General features: G+C 39.0%; 1 protein-coding gene across 4 annotated transcripts in view; it reads right to left on the bottom strand.

The window, feature by feature from the left end:
* Positions 1–931: 931 nt before the first annotated feature.
* LOC119885001 (band 4.1-like protein 5) overlaps positions 932–20,309 on the bottom strand; it is a 30,476-nt gene continuing 11,098 nt past the window's right edge. For 2 of the 4 annotated variants that reach the window (XM_038695263.1, XM_038695265.1), the window contains exons 12-24: positions 20,251–20,269; positions 19,349–19,394; positions 18,935–19,053; positions 9,464–9,618; positions 8,924–9,021; positions 8,580–8,714; positions 7,643–7,710; positions 6,833–6,955; positions 5,368–5,449; positions 5,167–5,247; positions 4,230–4,292; positions 3,835–3,974; positions 932–3,218 (exon numbers count right to left, since the gene is read on the bottom strand). In XM_038695263.1, the coding sequence (XP_038551191.1) occupies positions 3,149–3,218; positions 3,835–3,974; positions 4,230–4,292; positions 5,167–5,247; positions 5,368–5,449; positions 6,833–6,955; positions 7,643–7,710; positions 8,580–8,714; positions 8,924–9,021; positions 9,464–9,618; positions 18,935–19,053; positions 19,349–19,394; positions 20,251–20,269 (1,199 nt within the window). In that variant the 3' untranslated portion in view covers positions 932–3,148. The remainder of the gene's footprint in view (positions 3,219–3,834; positions 3,975–4,229; positions 4,293–5,166; positions 5,248–5,367; positions 5,450–6,832; positions 6,956–7,642; positions 7,711–8,579; positions 8,715–8,923; positions 9,022–9,463; positions 9,619–18,934; positions 19,054–19,348; positions 19,395–20,250; positions 20,270–20,309) is intronic. The other 2 variants (XM_038695264.1, XM_038695266.1) reach the window with 2 other exon arrangements.

Here is a 20,309-nt window from a genome sequence, read left to right as displayed (position 1 = left end):
TTTCAGAGTCCTGGTTTTGTTCATGTTGGCTCACTGTCATCAGATATTAGTAACACCTGTGCCTTTCCTACTATGACAAGTCAAAACGTCTGCTGTAACAGAACAATATAAAGGATGTATAAAAAGATGTACATTACCTACTGTGGACCCTTTCCACCTTGTTCTTTAGTTAATTAGGTCACAGGTTATACAGTACTGTATATACACTACTGTATTTTTATGTTTTTCCCCCTAGTCAGAGATGTGTTCCCTGACTCTTGCAATGCAAAAGTCTATATTCCACATTATTGAAAAGTAAATATACAGTAAGTAAAGAGCTGTCTGTTTTTTTTTTTTTTTTAAAGGCAGGTAATGTTATTGTTAAACATTCGATAGAACATCAATGAAATTCAACCAAAAACAATTCAAGACTTACTTGCTGCTTATTTCATCCTACTGTACGTATCAAAAGCTAGTAGATCTCACACTGTGGTCTGTGATGCTGTCAAATGTTTGGGGTTGAACCAGTAATCAATAACTGTCAGAGAGCCGACTGTGACGACTAAAAGGAGTGAATACAGGTTTCACATCATCTTAATTATCTCAATAGTTCTTCACTTAAAAATGTTACAACACCATCACTGTGGGCATCTGATTGTCAAACGAGCAAATGTAGAATCAGTCTGATTTCTTTGTAAATTATGATTTGTAAATTAAAATTCCCACAGGATTTAGAACAGAACTGTGAATTTATACGATCTGAGAAAACCATATGAACTGTTCTGAAAGGCAAGTTTATCCTTTATACTTAAGTGAAAAATAAATGAATTATGCCAAGTCAAAAAAGCTCTTTGTTTAGTACCGCACTTCATTAGATGACACATGGCGACACTGGCAAATAAACCCAGATGCAGACTCACTTTAAAAAAAACATTTTGAATACAAAGCCCTCTGCTGATGCAATTTTTTACTGATCTAGATACTAGACCTAATACTGGTCCAGAGCACAGTTGTAAATCAGATTGTCTACTCTAGCATTGCATGAATCCAGCTGTTATCACAGATAACATCCTCTGCAGTAGTAAAAAAACAACAAAAACAATGAAAAACAACTGAGTCCTACTGTAGCAAAGCTTTACTTAACATTGGTTCAGGTATCCAGAAAAAAAGTTTATATAGAAATTGCATTAGAGACGTCAGAATCTCAGTTCAATCAGTGATACCTTTCCTACTTCGTTTGTAATTAGAAAACACCTCAATGCTGAAATCTTCTCGGTGTGTAGTAACAATACTGCCAACGCAATTTCCAAAAAAATATATATAAGACTACTTCATATCTACAGCCAGCTGATGCCATTATACTGACAATACTTTATAACTGTACGCTAACACACTTTTGGACATCATGTAATATTTGAACAATTACACTGAGTAGTAGCATAAATAACCGTCACTGCTAAGAAGACATTATAAAACAGTCAGCTTCCCTTGTTTGAGACAGAAAATGATAACATAACAATGAAAAAACTACAGACATAACTTGAATAATAGTCCAGACTTAGTGATTGAAGTGGGGTACTGAGATAAAAAATAAAATAAAATGCTATCTTTTAAGCAGATGTGATATTCTTCATTGACAACTCACAAAATGTAGAATTAGGCCTCAAAATGTACAAAATCAGCTTTTAACGTTTTTCTCAAGTTTCCTCCAGTCATAAACTACATCAGCAACTGTGAATTTAACAAGTTGTAAAACTTTTCACACTGTGGCTTCTTGTCCAGCATTCTCAGATGAGACCATTTGAATACATTCATTTCCATAATGCAGGGCAGCAGCTACAACATGTTAATACCAGGAGCCACGTTCTATAAGGGTCACAATACTGTCTATGATGGCTTCAGATAGCCAGTTAAGTAATGCAAAAACTGGGACCACAGTTAATTTCAACCGCTTGTCACATTTACACAGCTGATTTAGAAGATAAAATTAATGTGAATGAAAAATTGCCACATGTGGAAGAAGACAAAATGTTAAAATTTCATATTATTGTAGACATGTACATAGAGAGAAAAAAAATAACTTTCATTACTGACAATCCCTCATGATGCTGGTACCAAAACGTGTGGAGGAAAAAAAAAGAAGAAAAAAAGTACTGCGATGGGCAAATTAAAACATCAATAAAGATAAAAATTAAGAGCAGGGTAATAAAAACATCAGTTGTCCTCCTTTGTCAAACGTTCTTTCAAGGTCCAGTGTTGCAAAGATAATCCAGTGAAGGTTTCATATCCAGTGGCTGCCAACAGACGAGTTTCACATTTTCTATTGACTGGGTTAACAAAAAAGGATTGTAGTGTGCTACGAGGACAGTGCAGCATCATATCCGCATGTTTCATCGAGTCAAGTTTTTTTTTATCTCTTAGAATAAAGATTTTAAGCGTCTTTCTTTTTTGTAGATTTCTCTTTTTAGTCCTTCATCCAGTGTACCTCAGCAGCTCTACATGCTGTGTAATCTGTGTACAGAAAAGCTCATAGTAGCAGGGATCCAGTGGTGTGAATTACCAGTGATAAAACAGCACCATTCAAAAAAACAGGGGGAGGAAAGCAGCACTAGAAGAGACAACCTACCCTTTAAGTCATAAGCCAGCGGTGGATGCTGTTATGCTACGCACCTTACAGTGTCATGAGATTGTAGTGTGTCAGTCCCAACCCAAACTCTGTAGCAACCAAGTTGAACAACAAGACTTTTCATCTACAAGGAGTTGGTGCTAGTTCTCAGAAAGGTGTGGTTGACTGGATGGATTATGCAAATGGGAGGTCAATGACAGAGAACTCAAACAGGAGATTCACAAGTTGGGTGTTCTTAAAATGTTTCTTAAAATTCTTAAAATACTGGAGTATTTTACAAACACTAGGCTTTGTGTCATGTTATCATGAAAAACTGTATCATAGTCCTATTATTTTCCTGTTTACTTAGTTCAGTTTGTTCAGTATGTGTTTGTGGTGCTTGTAAGCTGCCTCTTCCCTGGTTCAACTTTCCTCTTAGCCCTCAGTGTTCAGCACACCTGGCCCAGCTTGCTTGTGTGTGGATGGGAGGGGGATGGGTGTGATGAGGTGAGGTGAGAAAGCAGTCAGGGAGGCCGACAACGTTGGCTGCTCCTCATTCCTCCATCAGAGCTCAGTGGTCAGGAGACCTCTGGGTTTGGCTCCATCCTCCGAGGCTGGCTGCTGACCCACAGTGCTGTGGGACACAGGAGAGGAACGAGTCAGAAAGACCTTTCATGTTGATGACCATGTTTACGAGCACATTAGCCCTGCAAAATACCATTTTAAAAAGATTGAATCTATTGCTGCATTCATAAAACACACAAAACCCCAAATGTCATAAAGAACAGAGATAAGATATCCATCACATGGTTGAGGTGCATAGCTGACGCTCTACGTACGCACGTTCTTAGTTGTAACTGTGTGAGTCACAGTGCAATACTGATAATCACATTATTTAGCTCTGTGTGCATGAGTAATTATGTATAAAGTTTGTTCTCTTCTCAAACAGTTTCCAATAAGACAACTTTGTGTTACAACAGGCTTCATCAGAAATGTTGCACCCTTTCTGTACTTATCAGGGACTCCTCTCCAGGATGAGCTGCTTCTGCAGAAACAATGTCGAAGCCTCAAAGTGAGCTCATGATTTCTCAGAGTAGCAAGGCCAAGCAGCGAGTTCCAAGCGATTCAGTCCACCTCATACTTTTATGCATTACGGTTTCAGCTCCAGGAGACATTTTCCTGCTCGATCAGCAGGGGTCAGCATCTACCAAGCTTGCTTTACAAATTGCTTCACATCTCAAGAATTTTACCTGGCGGAGTTGGTGTTACGTGCGTGAGCGAGGTGGGGGAGGGCTGGGGTGAGAGCTGCTCCCCCATCTGCAGGGAGAAGAGGGATGACCTTAGCAGGGGGGTCAAGGTCGAGCAGGCCGTTAGTAAAGGCGCCAGGAGGCTGCATTAGAAGGGGATGAGGGAGAAGGAAGGAGGTCAGTGTCTATATAGCCTCTACATCAGCCATAGTGAACAGCAACTATGCAAGTGCATATAGGAAAAATGGCAATGGCATCAACTGTTTCAGAGCATTGGACAAAACTTTAATTAAATACACATCAAAACCTAAAACATTTCAGAAGAACCTGTGGGGGGAGAAACAACCCGGGCCAGATAGACAGGTAGACAGCTGAACAGGTGAAAACAGATGACTCACAGCAGCTGCAGGAATGATCCAGCGAGGTGTGATGACCGGTTTGGGCTGCTGCACTGGTGGTAGCTGGAAGATAAACAGAAGCATGTTGTCACACTCTGTCGACCGTACCAATGTATAAGAGTGCATTCACCCATGTTAGCTGTTACGCAAATAGATCACAAGTCTAGTTCCAAACACAAAACTGCTAAAAAACTGAATTACATAAAGCACCAAATTAAGTGTCATTTTCCCTTTCAGTTTCACCTGCCTGTCCACTAAAGCCTGGTAGTGTTGCAGCCATGTTCACACACTGTCAGGGCTGCAGACTTGGGTTTGACATTTCTGAATGAGGGTAATTAAGTAGTGTTATTTTCGTCAGACGAAACTAAATTAAATATATCCGTTAAGGACCTTTTTCCCCCTGACTAAAACGCGACAGCGACAATGTCCTTAAACGCTGGCCTTGACTATATTAACACGCAATATTGTTGACGAAGAATGACACCAAAATAAAAAAATAAAAAAAATATTAATAAAATCTCTCTCTTCTTTTTCTCAGTATAATGAGGAGACAAAATATTACAGGCCGTATATTCTCCGACTGGGGCGACGCCAAATATCTAAGCGCCTCTTTCTCCCTAGCATGTTCGGTTCATCTCCAGAGTGCCTAATTATATCAGACGGCAAACAATGTGGTTATATGATTTTTGGAAAAAACAACTACGAACTTGAAGCAGCATATCAAGGCTAACCACCTGGGAATTGACATAAGTTAATATCACCTTTGCAATAAAAATGAGAACTAAACTAATATTCGAATCATATATCATAAAATCCAGTACCTCCCCTTCTTAGTATTCTTATGTGAGCCAATAAAGCCTGTTTTTTGCAAAGGTTAAATCATTAAATTACAAATCAACAAATCATTGCAGGAGTTCTACAGTAGGGTAAACCTTACCACAGGAGTTGGATCTGTGAAATCGATCAGGTTTTCAGACAGTGGGGCGGTCTTGTGCATGTCACCTTCCTCTGCTTTAACCTGCAGAATGACATAGTCATTCAAAAGACACAACACAAAAGAAACCTATACAAATTCCCCATTTCATTGCAAATGTAATTTAACTATCAATTATATTTCAACTATTCACTGTCATGTTACCTTTGGTGCCGTGCTGTCGCTGGCAGATTCAGAGGGCATCTTGGGAACACCAGGGTTTAAATCTTCAGCTAGCCTCTCCGCACTGATGAAAGTAACGAGAAAAACAAATGAGCCATGGACAGAGAATTTTAGCTTTCTGTTCAACCTAATGTGGAAATTTATTTGAGGTTCCCCATCCTTGAGATAGGGTGGTATAAAAAACATTTGATTGGATTTTACCTTTATGGTAATTTTCTTGTTCATATGATGAAGACCATTACAACCGCACAAAAATTGTTTTGCACAACCAACAATCCAAAGGAGGTATTTTTACAATGGTACTAAACAAAGAAAAGCTGGATGCTTGCAAGAAAGTTTTTTCTTGATTGACTAATTCGTCAATAAGTTTTTTTGTTTCAGCACAGCAAGTGATTCTATATTTTCCAGACTGAACAGTGTGAGCATTTACTGCATGGATGAGGCTGTATGGAACATACAGCCTTTGTGAACTTTCTGGTAAAGCGTCTCTATGTCTTTTTGTACCATCCTACTGTAAACACTTATTGAGCAGGGACGCCAGCAGTATCCAGGCAGAACTCAAGTCATGTGACTCACACACACACACATACACATTGGTGGAAGATGCCAACAGATGTCAGCAAAGAATAAGAAACGCGTCAGTGTGAAATATTGTGTTATATATTTCTTAATGGGAACGCAGGCCTATATAAGTGTCTGTAAGATGAAATTACACAGCAAGGACACAGGAACTGTGCCGGTAAGGTTGATGCCACTGATGTAAAAGCAGTTGTGCACCTGCCTGTGTGTTATCTGAGTGCACCCTGGTTTTTACTCTAACCTTATTTTTCATATTCTTGCTATTATTACATTATTTATTTCTTCTTAAGATCTGAATGGTTCTTTGTTCCTGCTCTCCAATCCGAACAGCCAAAGTAGGTAAAGTGAATGTAATCATTATACAAGGTGTGCTTTAAGTTATTGGCAGAGTCAACTGTACAAGCTTACTGCATCCTAATCTGGATAGTATAGAAATAATCAGTGACAAAACTTGTGTGTGAAGGATTTCCTGAAGATGCAGATTGTTATTTTGAAGAAACGTAGGTAATTTTCATTACATTTCATTTTCATTCAACCCACAACTTGGCTAGTTACATTATTTGCTGTGCCGTTGTTCGCTCTATATCAAGGTATTTGTCATGGTACTGGATTACTCCAGAATCACATTTCCCACCTTTAAAGTTAGATAAAAGAGGAGGGGAAAAAAGTGTGTGTCCTCACAAAAGGATTAGGAATCTGTAGCTAAGATTCCCTCCTCCGCTAATCTGTCTCCAGTTTCTGTCTTGCTTTCATTAAGCAGCCACAGTAGGAATAATGAATACATTCAGATAACCTCGAGTGTCCTTTTCACATACAAAGTAAAACCTGCACACAAAAGCATCGAGTACATACAGACACACGGACTGACCTGGTTCCTGCCGATGAGACCAGTGAGGATGGCTTGAGCAGGTCCCATGAGTCTTGGATGTCAGGGCGACTGCTAACGGACAGTGATGTGTTACTGCCCATTCGCCCGGTACGCACCTTCAACCTGAAAACAGACATACATATATTCAATTTCTGCCAGTGATTTGGTGCCTCTACATAATGTGCTTTTTCTGCATGAAATATTTAAGTATAAGTAAAATCTCCTCACAAGTAACATAGAAATTCAACATTAATCAAGAACTGAATGGGGGACTGAGAAAATGGTATCTTTTAAATGTTTATATATATTTTATATTGTGACAATATAATGCGGCTCATTTCCACTGACTGCTTCTGATGTAAGACAGACAGAGGCTTGCTTGTAAGGATGAGCTGTAAGTGATGTAATGTTGTGAGCTATGCTAATAATCCTCATGAATATTCAAATAGTTAATCAGCTCTTGCAGCAGGGAGCCCTGTGGTTGGCTGAGACAATGTGTTGACAGTTGGCATGACTCAGGAAGATGGAGGAGGAGGGAACAGGCCCAGTTAAAAAGACAATAGAGCATTAGTGACAATGGCTTCTCCTCCTGTCTATGTGCGCTCTGTACTGACTGGCTGTACTTATGGTTTAAAAAGGAGAATACTGAGTATGATGCTGAAAAAACTATAAATATTTTGCATTGTTTAGAATCTTTAGAATTTTAACATTTGGTTTAAGAAAATGTGATTGTTTACAATAATTAATCACAATAATTCTTTATCTTCAGAATGTACTCTAATAATGAGGTATTACAGTATGTGGTCATACCTGGCAGAAGCTTCATGCAAGTTACAATTTTTATCTCCAACCATTACAACTTGTTCCTCCAGAGATCCCTACACAGGGGAGCAGGGAGAGAGAGGTACATGAATAGACAGAGGGACAGAGGGGTAGGTGACAAATACAGCCATCCATCTCCATCTCAATTGATAGCACAGTACCGTCACAAATACGACATTAACATGGATGTTTTTCAGATTACGATATCCTTTAGCTGTGATGATTTAATTCTGCTGTGAAACTTAAGCCCACACGGTTCGTGTAAACTCTAACGGATGTCATATTAAAAGGAGTGGAGAGGCTAGAAAGTCAGACGGCCTAGGCTACTATACATAAATATACTTGTATTTCAATTTCCTAAGCCAATCAAAAGCATCAAAAGGTGGGAGTAACAAGCACTAAGAGTGCTCTTATTAAAAGTATTTCACCCAAAAAAGTTTTCAAATAATAATAAATAAAAAAAATTCAAAACTACAAAATAATCATGGACCAATTAGCTAACTTCAGTTTTACTAAAGTTTTAGTTTATTTGCCAAATCTGCACATCACCAATCTGGAAGGACAGCTGCAGTCATTTTCCAGTTTACTATTTACTACTTTAACAAACTGATATATTTATTAAGTTATGAGCCAAAGGATAAACAGTGCAGACCACGAACCACAATGCCCCTGGTTCAAGTCCAGTCGGGGACCTGTGTTGTCATTTCCCCATCTTTCTCCCCTATGAGTTCCTGTCATCTATCAACTCTATAATATAGGCTAAAAATGCACCAAAAATATATCTTTAGAAAAAATGATTTGTTAAAGCAAGAGTAAAAATACTGAATTAGTAATTATATGACTAATGAAAAATATTTGTACTATCTAAGGTTTCTTTTTATCCTTTTCTCAGTTTTCGTCCAGCTTTGTGGGGTCTGTTAGTCACCTTGAGGGCAGCAGCCTCGGCTTGTGCTTTCAGGATGTTACTCTTCAGATCCTCTGGGGTGCGCAGTGGAGTGACGACTGGACTATTGCCTGTACTGCTCAGACCACACTTCTCTGTGATCTTCACCACATCCTCCTGTTGGAGCATGGTCAGACGGGGCACACACATCCCATTCAAAAAATAAATGTATTAATACATTTTTTTTTAAAAGAAGAGAAAAACATGGTTGTTACTGAACTGTAATACACGCTATGCTGCCTGTACGGTAACTTCTCTATGCTGGGGCTTGGACCAAACAAAACATTTGTTACTATTCTTACTACTACTACTACTACTATACCCACCAGATTGTTCATGGCCATATTGACATTGATGTTATTCCTTGGAGCAGCCAGAAGCGGACTGCTCTCCAACGCCAGCTGCTTTAGACGAGACGCTGCTTCTAAAGAGATACAACGTTAAACTTAAATACACACTCGCATACAACTGCATTGTAACCTGTCAATGTATGCACAATAAGAAAAATACATAACATTATAATGAAAATACAAGTAATATATATATTATGTACCCCTTTTTACTGTATTTCTCCAGAAGTTATTTTGTTTACTTACTAATACATTTACATTATTAATATAATAACAACAATGATAATTATTTTTATTATTATGTTATTATCATCATCATCAATAATATAACCAGCTCTGCAGGTTAAATAACTTAAAGTGTAATAGGAGCTTTACTGCATTATCCTGCAAAATACACATTCATACATACTAGGGTTATCTTATCTTCTGAGCCTTGCAACAAAATTTACTATATCCTGTTCATTGTCACTTTGATTTCACTTTGTGGTATGTTTGCTGGGTTTTCAGGAGCCTCACCAGTGAGGGGGAGAGGATCTTCCCTGGTGACACAGGGGGAAGCAGCGTAGGCGTTGCTTGGTCCGGCCTCATCTAAAGCAGTCACTGTGGGAACGACAGGAGCACTGAGGACATCATCAATGCACGTCTCCATCAGGTCAGCAACCATGGGCATACTAGAGGCAGAAGAAACAGACAAGAGGGAGATATAATGAGTGGCAGATCAAGATAAGATTATTATTAAAAATATTTATTTTTAAATATAAACATGTAGGAGATGCAAGTGTTACAACACAAGAATTCACAATTATACAGCTGTACAACTTACCTGTGGCATCCATAAGATATGACCTGACTCTGCAAAGATGGCAAAGCTGGCCCATGATGATATATCAAGACATTTTATAATAACCTCCAATAAATTAAACTGAAATAAACAAAATATAATTCAAAAATGAATTTTCATTTAGGTTACTGTATTTGGAAAAACATTTGAAAAAGAAAGAGTTTATGTAAAAGAATATGTACATATGAAATATTAAATGATTTATAAAGAAAATCATGTAGTTTCTGGTTAGGCGCTCCAGTGGGTCTGGCAAGTATAGCATGCATTTAAAAAAACCAAATAAACAAAAAAGGTCTGTCATCTGTCCAAAAGGAAGCAGCCCTAAAATTAAATAACATTGCCCAATACATTCTTCATAAGAGCTAAAGAAGCAAGATTCAGCCCATGGAAATACTTCTTCAAAAGCAAGCAATAACTTTTCTGCGAAATAATGTGGCGTAATATCCTCTGAATTTGAAGTGACCTGAAGCAAACATCTGATACATGGATTTTCGTGGAAGCTCCTCCAGCAGCCTAGTAATTGCCTCATATTCCTGTAGCCTCAAGACACAGTGAAATATGAGAAGTGTGTATATATATTTTACTATATACTTCCTGGAGAGAACAGGAGCTAAAGCACACCACACAAAAACTGTCAAGAAAAGTACAATGCTTTGCCCAAGCACTCAACAACAGCCCGGTAATCTTTCTCGAACAACATATATACACTGTAGCGTAAGACAAGTCAACAGTAAGCCTGTCTTTATTCTCTGAAATGATTTTCAACATACAGTTCAGAAAGATATATCCTTTGGTCACAGTTGTAAACATTTTACTAAACAATATTAATAAATCATCTTCATTGGTTGAGCTGTGCAAGAAAACAGCTGTACGGTGGTGTAGTTGAAGTGTGAAGGAAGCATCCAGTGAATATCAACGCCCTTAGGCCCCGATCAGACAGAAAGTCTTTTGTTGCGGTTGAAAACGTGAGGTGCCTTTTCGGTTGAATTTGGAAAAGAGCAGTGCGCTGCGTTTTTTTATGTGTTGTTGCCAAAAACATCTTCTTTAAAAAAAAAATTAAAAATAGACCAACGGAGGGCGCTTGCTCTGGCATTGTTTGAGGGTTTAGAGGTGAACAAACACGCAGGACACAGGAAACAGAGATCCGTGTGGGTACATGAGACCCTCAGAAAGGGGAGACACCACTGGTAGTACCACCAGTTGGTCCAGGAGCTTCGTCTTAATGATGGTCGGTTCAAGGCTTATTTTAGGATGAGTCGGTGACAGTTTGTTGCCGTCGGACAATCCAAGCAACTGTAAACTTCCATTACCACAACTGAGGGCCAGTCTCTCCATTCATTTGATTAGACAATGGAAAAAAACCTGAATGACGTTGGGTGCTTTTCTGCCCAGAGTTGAACTTTTTAAACTTTGTGCGCTCAGAGCATTCCTTAAAAAACGCAAGGCGCAGCAGGTGCCCAAGGCGCATAAACATCCGCAAAATGCTCACTGCCAATAGAAAACTGTCTGATAGGGGCCTTACACTGCTCTTTATGTTTCAGCCAGACCCACCATTATCTTGATGGTTGGGTCATTTCAAAATAACGCTCCCAGCTGTGCCTACACCACTGCAGTTATTTTCACAAAACAAATATTTAGAGTATACAAAAACAGATAAACAATTTCCTCAGAATTTTGATTCAGTTTCGCACATTTAAATAGAATTATGCTTGTTTAATTTCTTGCAAAAAGCTGGTAGAGAAGGTCAGTATCGATTTAATTTCAGAGTTTAGAGTCCAAGATATTTTTAGGCTAGCTTAACACTGGAAGCAGGAAATGAGTTCAACACACAAAAAATGTGCAAATATAACAGATTTGGAATTTTTTTAAACACAACAGTGAAAGCAACTCTTTTCTCCTGCTTCTATTCTTTGTGCTAAGCTTGGCTAACAACCTCTTAAGACATATCTCTACACATGAGAAAGATATTGACCTTCTTTCCAACTACCCTTTAAAACAGAGCAGCAGATCCATGAAATGGGGCAAGGCAGATTAAATACAAAATAGAGCAAATCATATTTTCATATATAAAAATCATTTGATGGAATTAAAAACTTAAAAGAGAACAACAATGTTTAAAATATTATAAAAAAAACAAAACTTTTTGAGAGAATGACAGATAGGAGCAGAAGAGGACTTCATTAAACCCACCAGGAACTATACAACGTATTGTTCCCTTGCAGAGTTGACAGTGGAGTTTAATTCCTAAGCCTTGCATTGATATCATCTCACCCCAGTTAGCCAGTTTCACCATGAGGTTAAGAGTCAGAGGAAGGAGAGGGGAGAGAACGAGAGAGAGAAATAAAGGAGCAAAAGCAGGATAACTTTTCAGAATTGCCACAACAGCAATGGTCAAGGAAAAGTGGAAGGAAATGCAACGATAGACTGAGAAGAAAAGGGCAATATCAAGTGTGATGGCAGCGTGATGGCAAGCTTGGAGAGGTGTCAGTCTGTGAGGGGTGTCACCAGGCAGAATGTGTGATACTTTGAGTTTGTGTTGAGGAATGTTTCAGTTAATATGCGATGTCTGGATGTCTGCATTCACACCAAATGTGTCCTTCCATGTGGTACAGTCACTAACACAAATACCAGAAGGTTTTCATAGGTGAAGTCACTGCTGAGCCATTCCCATTTATTAGTGTGCTGTCCAATTCATGTTGGTACAGAGGGTGAGCCCGATGTCAGTTGCTCAGATCTGTGCAACTCCTTGTGGGGGACCTTTGATGAGACATGAGCAGGAAGGATGGAGGGACCTGAGGAAAACAGGGTGAAGGAATAAGGGACAAACAAGGAGGGTTGGTTGAAGAGACGGGAAGTGAGTGAGAGAGAGTGTAGGTAAACCAAATGAGAGACTGGAGGCGGAGGGGAAGAGAAGCACTGAATGAAAACAGCAAAGAGGAGAGGGAGATTGTATGCAAATGAATGAGGGAGAGAAAGATAACAGGAAGAAACAGCTGGTTTAACACAAAGCAGGGAAAGAGGGGAGGAGCAGAAGGCAGCAGACGAGAATTAGAAGCAGCGGAAAACATGAGTCTGAAAGAGAAAGGGATTATTTCTGTGTGGCTAACTTGTCTGTCTGCCCTTGCATGTACAAGAAACCGTGTCTATTTTATTTCGGACCTCATTTGTTCATTTTAAACTGCAGCCTGGCAAGAGGCATCTTGCTGGTGATAAAAACAAAAATGTGATTCTAGTGGACATAAAACAACACAAATAAAATAAATAAATAAATAAGGCTTTCGTGGTCGAGATCAGCCCGGCAGTGCCAGGATACAGAAGCCACGCAACTTATAGCACAATGCTTCTACTACACTGTACACTTCCGTGCATCTAAGTATGCTGTGACAAGTGTTGTGACATGAACACTTGAGTTAAGCGAAGTGGACTGGATGTCTCTGGGGTGTCAGTGACCTGGCTTTGCACCTCTAGCAGCAGAGGCCTGATGGCTTATGTTGAATCTGTGTTTATATATTCAGCGCTGGAGGCTGTGAGCCCAAAGCTTTTATTCATGATGACAGCTGCACTGGAAGCACAAAAAGCAACAGAGCATACAGTTTCCCATTGCCGCTGTAAAACAGTGGCTAACTTGATGATCTTTGACTAGCAGATGAACTTCCACTGACCTTTCTTCCCGACCTACATTTTCCATATAATGTACTTTCTCGTTAGCTATAGAGAATAAAATGTGATGAATTAATTCCAGTGGTAGCGATCTCACAGTTATCTCTACACTCACTTATGATAGTGTTACAGAAAATAGAGTAGCTTACAGAAATGGGAGGCAAGGGTCAGATAGAAGGCAACAGATAGAAACACAGCACTACTTCTTAAAACAGGAAGAGAGAATATAGCTGTATGGGTGATTAACATAGTAAGTAAACAATTAAAAAAAAGGACAGAGCCATTACATAAAAACATGGGACTTTTCATTCCTAAAATTGACTAAACATATCAAATTATAATTAATTTTAATAATAATAAATTTAGCATAAGCTAACATTTATCTTGTTTAGGAACTGTTTGATGCTGCTGCACACAGCTGAATAGAGAAACTCTATCCACTTACAGAAAAAACTGCACAAAATGCAATGGACTCTTTCAAGGATCTTACCCCTTTGTGAATGATCCGTCATTAATAGCAGTGATTTATATATTGCATATTAATTAGGATTTAATTGACAGCATTGGGGCATCATATCATAATTTTACATGCATGTGCGGAGAGAGACACAGAACAGAACACGCTTAAAACAAGGGAGAAAGGCATGGGAGGATAAAGAGAAGAGCACCAGGGATTAGTCTGAAATATTAGTGAAACAGTAATGTCTCTTTCAAAGCATCTCCTTATATCCACTGAGTTAGCTGTTGCCATGGGTTCACAGCATAAACAAGAACTCTGAGGTCATTTCAGTGTAAAGTCTTGTGCTGATAAAATACACAAGAACTTGCAGCACTGGTGCCAATGCTTGTAAAGCATATTTCTTTTTATCATTGGGTAAGTTTCTGAAGGCTCGACAACATTAGCTTGAGGACTACCACAGAGCAAAGTGGGCCTGTAGCTGGTAGGTCTTCTAAGAACAAAACTATGTAACCATCTTAAAAACACACTTAAAAGTGACACTAACTGGGAAGCATTTGCTGTACAGCGCAAAATTAGTGAGTTTTAAAAGGACAAAAATTGAATAAACAGTATCTTCAGCCTTTAGGATTAGCTGTTTAACCTTCAAGCAACCAAGTGTGAAAGCACAGAATACAGCATAATTAGTGTGCTACATCATCACTCTAAGCACTGGCTCTATCCAAAGTCATGTGTACACTAGGGCTGCACGATTAATCAAATCGTAATCGCGATGTCGTCATGTGCGATTACCTAACCGCAAAAAGCGTGCCATTTAATAAAATAGAAAAAGTTTGTGTGACGCTGTCTCTTCTCTGTGTGAGCTGCAGTCTGCTCATTAACCCCCCCCGCCCCAGGCTCTCGCATGTGTCCTCTAAAAACAGGTTAGCCCAAGTACAATGAGAAAAATGATTTATGAGCAGTCTGCTAGTAACTTTTAAGACAACTACCTACTATAACCCCCATTCCCGCCCTGCCGCTAATCGTTTAAAACATAGTGGGACTCGTCACCGGAGCACCGAGAGACAAGCTGGTGCTCCGGTCGCTCTGTGACAGGGACATCGTCAGCAGCTGAAGTGGTAAGACACGAGAAAACTGGGAGAAGATAACCGAGGCTTGGGATTGGCATTTACCCGTAGCTGTATCGGTGCCTTTTGTTGTTCTACATGTTCAACTTTTCAGAGCCAATGTGCTTGTCAGTTTCACTTTTCATCGCAAACTTTACAGTGTTGAACAATATGATTGACAAGTTACATAAGTACATAGCATTAACAAATTAGAGACCAATGTAGAGCCTTTTTCCTGCATAAGGATTTAATGAATAAATACAACCCACAGCAATGAAACTGCTGTAACTGGATTTAATATTCAACTAGTGGTAAAAAAAAAGGATACTACCAGTTTTATATGAAATTAAAATGAATGTAGTATTTAATATATTATTTTTATACTAGCAGTATACTATTAACTAAACATTATACTCTTTCTTTAATACTCTCATGTACAGTTCCTCCTCCAGGTTGTGGATAGAGACAGATGTACATTGAGCCGGTTGAGCCAATATTTGTTGCTTCTAGACGCCTCCTCCCGTAGAGCAACATGCTCCCCTTGGTCTGTTTTACTAGTTATTGTTATAAATATTGTTTATTGTTTAACTTGATTCAAATTGAGAAATACACATTTCAAAATGTCAGTATTTTGTGCATTTTCCTTTATAATTAAGCAAGTGAACTCATTGTACCATTTATTCCATTATAATACAATCACAAATAGCAATATTGTCCACAATAATCGCAAAATGACCTTTTCTCCAAATCGTGCAGCCCTAGCCTGTGCATCCTGGTTTTTAGGATATAATATGAATAAAAAGGTGTCCCTGACCTACAGACACACAATACTCTTTTTAGAACTGACCAGAAATGTATTTTACTAGAAACAGGATCAGCCTGAGCTTTAAACCTGAAGAGCTTTGTTCCCCAGAAGCCAGAGTAGTCTGGTCCAGAAATAAGATGTGCCTGGTTTACATGGGAAAAATACATGCAGGCAAGTAATGTTTTCTTACTGTCACACCAATAAAAACTTGAAATTTTCTTTGGCAAGTCTTTAGCATCACAGTGTCTAATGTCCATAATATGACTGGCAAGTGAACTTCCACTCATCCTCAAATATTTTTATAAAATTTTCTGAATAATAGAAGATAAGTATTTAGAGGAACAGTCGGTTTACAGGAAGCACAGCGTGACATTAAATGACACCTAGACACACTAGAACAAACCACAATCGTGAGCAGATGCAAAGCTGAAATCATAACACTGATTTATTATGACAAACACAAGATTCCCACACAGCACCCCAAATCATCACACAATTCCCTGCACCGATTAGGTTGGCATTTCATGCTGATCAAAAATGGACGGACGATAAATCACAAGAGACTGTTTAATCTCATGAAAACCCTTCTCCAAAGCCAAAATCAGAAAGCCCCTCCACTGCATAGCGATTGATTGGTTAGAGCCAGAGCAATGGCAAGGTTCAGTGTTGGATCGTACCTACCTGGTCTGCCTCCAGACAAGACCAATGTGTCCTCAGTACATGTAAATACTGGAACACACAGGGGGACATTGCAGGTTGATAACAGTGGAGGATGCATACACATTTGTATGCATATGTAAATGTACTTGTTCATTCACACACAAGCTTCACACAACACACAGAAATGCAACCATAAATCCTGGAACTGTATTTTGAGACATGAAATGGAGGTAGAAAATAAAAAAACAAACAGGTAATATGGATGGTATTGAGAAGAAGTCATCTGAGTACTACGACAGTTTTTGTTTATAAAATTAAAAGAGAAATCCTTACTGCTCTTCATCCATCTACTGCCTGCTGCCTAGGGCTGAAACTACTGACTATTTTCATAGTCGTCTAATCTGTTAATTATTTATTCGATTAGTCGACTAGTCACGATTATTTTTGTCACCCCCTAACTCTAATTAAACTATTTAACTAATTAAATATATTACAAGTGAATTACTGGTCCCCAACACACAGCCAATCTAGCTAATGTTACCATTGAGTGAATGAGGTTTACTGTTCAGAATGAACACTAGTATCAACACCAAGTGGAAACCAGGGAAGAAGACAAGACAGCATAGGGTACTCCTATAATTCAGTGATTAACTATTGCACTTAACATGTTAGCTAACACAACTAAAAGAGCGTTCTCTTAGCCAGCATCATCCATGAGAACTCAAAACCAAGAATACAAAGAACTATGGAGAGGCTGGTAACAGCCAGGCTTTATCACCCAAAACAATAAGCTTACAATCTGATTTATTGCCAAGTAGGTTTTAACTTTAAAAGTTTTAACAAAGATTTTCGCTTTGGAACTATAGAAAATAAAAGCACATTAAAAGCAAGTACTATAACCACAACTGTACACTAACAATGTAATGTCTATTTAGAATAATAAAGCAGCAACCCCCTATCATACTACTTCGGTAATTTATTTTTCAAAACTGCTTATAAGTTTAATAAGCGGAGAATGTTCTGCAGGCTACAACACGAGCCAGATGTTTCTTGATTTACTTTAAACCATTACTCAGATCAGTAATGACAGAATAACAGAGGTATGAACATTGAAACTATCTTACAGTTGTGGCCTTTCCTCTGTCGCCGCTGCTTTGTTGTTGTTGTTGCTGCAGTGGTCTGTGTAACTGGGACCAGAGGGCTCTGTGGGCGTAACTGGCAGGCCGGCTGGCACCGCTAACCCCGCGGGCGCTTGTGGAGCTTCATTTTGAGCACATTTTGGATTGGCTATCAACTTTAAAACTGCCAATATTCAAGTTCTGCACAGTTGATTCCTCGGCTCAAAACCTCCCAAAACTGTATTTAGTGATGAAGTAGCAGACAAAACTTGTAAAAACAAAAAACGTTCTGCTGTTCCTTTCCCTGTCCCCCCCCCCCCTTCTCGCAGGAATGCTTCTTCTTCGTGAGTAGTCTTACAGTCAAGCTGTCCTGACAGACAGTGGAAGCTATACTGCTGCACTGTACACTTCCTGTGGTGCTTTGCAGTTAGAAATAAACAACCAGATATGTTCTTAATCAGAAGATTGCCATCTCTCCCTTAAACTGCATCTTTGTAACGACGCGTCAACAATATTTCAAATCGACGAATTTTTATATAATCAACATTGTCGATTACGTCGACTAATCGTTGCAGCCCTACTGCTGCCTGTCTCTGTCCGTTATCCACTATCAGTCTGCTACTTGTCTATCTGCAGTCCATCTTTCTTGAGTTTGAATCTGCCACCTGCCTGAATACTGTACCGCTGTATTACAGTCTCCTGGTATGTGCTGTAGTCTACAAAAACACAGATAGACACACAACTTGAAGCAATCATCTCTGAAAACCTGAAAGTAAATAACCCTGGAATTGATGTACCCTCGCAAAACAGAGCTGAACAGCGACGTCAGAACGGACATGCAAGCACAAAGAGGAAATGTACACAACAATACTCTCCCCCTGCCTTCCCCGGTCACAGCAAGGCAGGGGCAGAGGATAAGCCATGTTAAGCCACTCTCATGGCATTAGACCATGAAAAACACACCTAGCTATCCACCCACTTCTTTCAGCACCCAAGAGGGATCAGTCGGTCACTCCCAGCTTTTCCTAACCTGGTCTGGTTTCTGATATTAAGCACTTGCTTCTACTGGCATATAAAAAATTAAGTTAAAAATATCCATCCATTTTCTAATGCGTGTATCCTCTTTAGGGTTGGAGTGTATTTCTACCAACTTTAGTATTGTTTTTTTCTTAGTTTTTTTTAAATAATCAAATGAAATAGGGAGACATTAAAAAGAACTGACTGAACAATAGAAAAACTCCAGTTCAGTTCAGTTCTTTATTGTCATTCAAACATGTAAAACATGAAGGAACGAAATTCGTTTCCCCAGCTCCAGCAGCGTACAGAATCCAGGTACCAACCTCCTCTTTTCTCCTCCAGGACTCCTGGGTAGAGCCTCGATTTCCATTGGTCCACAGGCAGAAGCAGCTACCGGGCTGACCAGAGGCACGGCTGACCTGGCACCTGTACTGGAGGAAACCTGAAGCCAGAAAGATACAAAGAAAACGAATGTTAGAGGTACAGGGACGGGAACAAACACAGATGAGATCGGAAGGTATTGAGAATGTTCAGAAAAAGGAAGGAAAGCAAGACATAAAAACATACAAAGTGAGTTTAAATCTTTCAATCACAAAACTTTTCATTTTAAGATAGTTTTGTTAAAACACTTAAATATTCGACACTGTTTTATGTTAGCCACGTTTATCTAGTCATACAAATTAACTATTTGCTTTCTATGTAAAAACTACAAAACACACAGCCATTTTGCTCCTCACCTTGTTGTCTTTGTGGGAACTGACTCCATTGCCCGAGGAAATAACCCTGAGCAAAGAAAGTAATAGAGATTTTATTCCAAGAACAAATTGCAAACACCGGAGAGAATTCTTTACACTATACATGGGTTTACACTGTAAATGAATGAACTGGTATTCAGTGTTGTCAGACTTAAGAAATAGAACAGGGACTTTTAAAGTCTCTCACAATGCTTTTCACAAAGCATACTGCTCATGTAAATTTGGCTGAGCGGTTAACATGGAAGAAGTTTGGAGTTTGTGTGACATGAAGACACGAGAGCCACATTTTGTGTTAATGTCGTAATTTATGATAATACCTTTTCCATTGTGCTGTTTTTATTTTAAGTCTACCAGGTTGTCCGTGAGCCAATTTGCAAATCTCCATCCACACTTAATACGGCAATGCTACATCCTTTTGACACGGCTTTAAATATTGCAAATGTTTTCTTGCTTCAAAACGACCTGTACTATCACAGAGTAGGTCTGTCACGAGAGTGTTTGTCATCACAATGCTTTGAGTCACTGGTCCCATGAGAGCTTAAAACAACCACTGACATCATCTATTTTAGCCCACACACATATGCTTACAGCAAAAGGCTACCTCTGTAACAAGATTATGGTCAAGGCTTATGGTGAGATAGGGAGAGAGAGAGCGAGCGAGCTAGAGAGAGTGTTTTATTTATCACAAATGAGATGAGAAAATGTTAAAAGGAATACACAGCATCAGTGCTAAAAGAATGGCTAAATAAAATGGAGGTACAATTTCTACACAAATCAACTGATGTGATCACCCTCAAAGTAAAGCTGTAAAACAAGGAGAGGATAGATAAAGTAATTTAATCAGTCAATGACACAATCATATATTTAAATATCAGTGTACTTACTCATGGGGATTGAATGCCCCTGTAAAAAACACAAAAGAACAGACAGTAAGTGTTATGTT

Source organism: Micropterus salmoides, unplaced genomic scaffold (genome assembly GCF_014851395.1).
Source record: "Micropterus salmoides isolate LMB-PRFRI ecotype aquatic unplaced genomic scaffold, ASM1485139v1 Ms_hic_scaffold_3840, whole genome shotgun sequence".
In the NCBI taxonomy this organism is placed as follows: domain Eukaryota; kingdom Metazoa; phylum Chordata; class Actinopteri; order Centrarchiformes; family Centrarchidae; genus Micropterus; species Micropterus salmoides.
The sequence above is the reverse complement of the archived record's forward strand: the minus strand, read 5'-3'. Positions and strand labels throughout refer to the sequence as shown.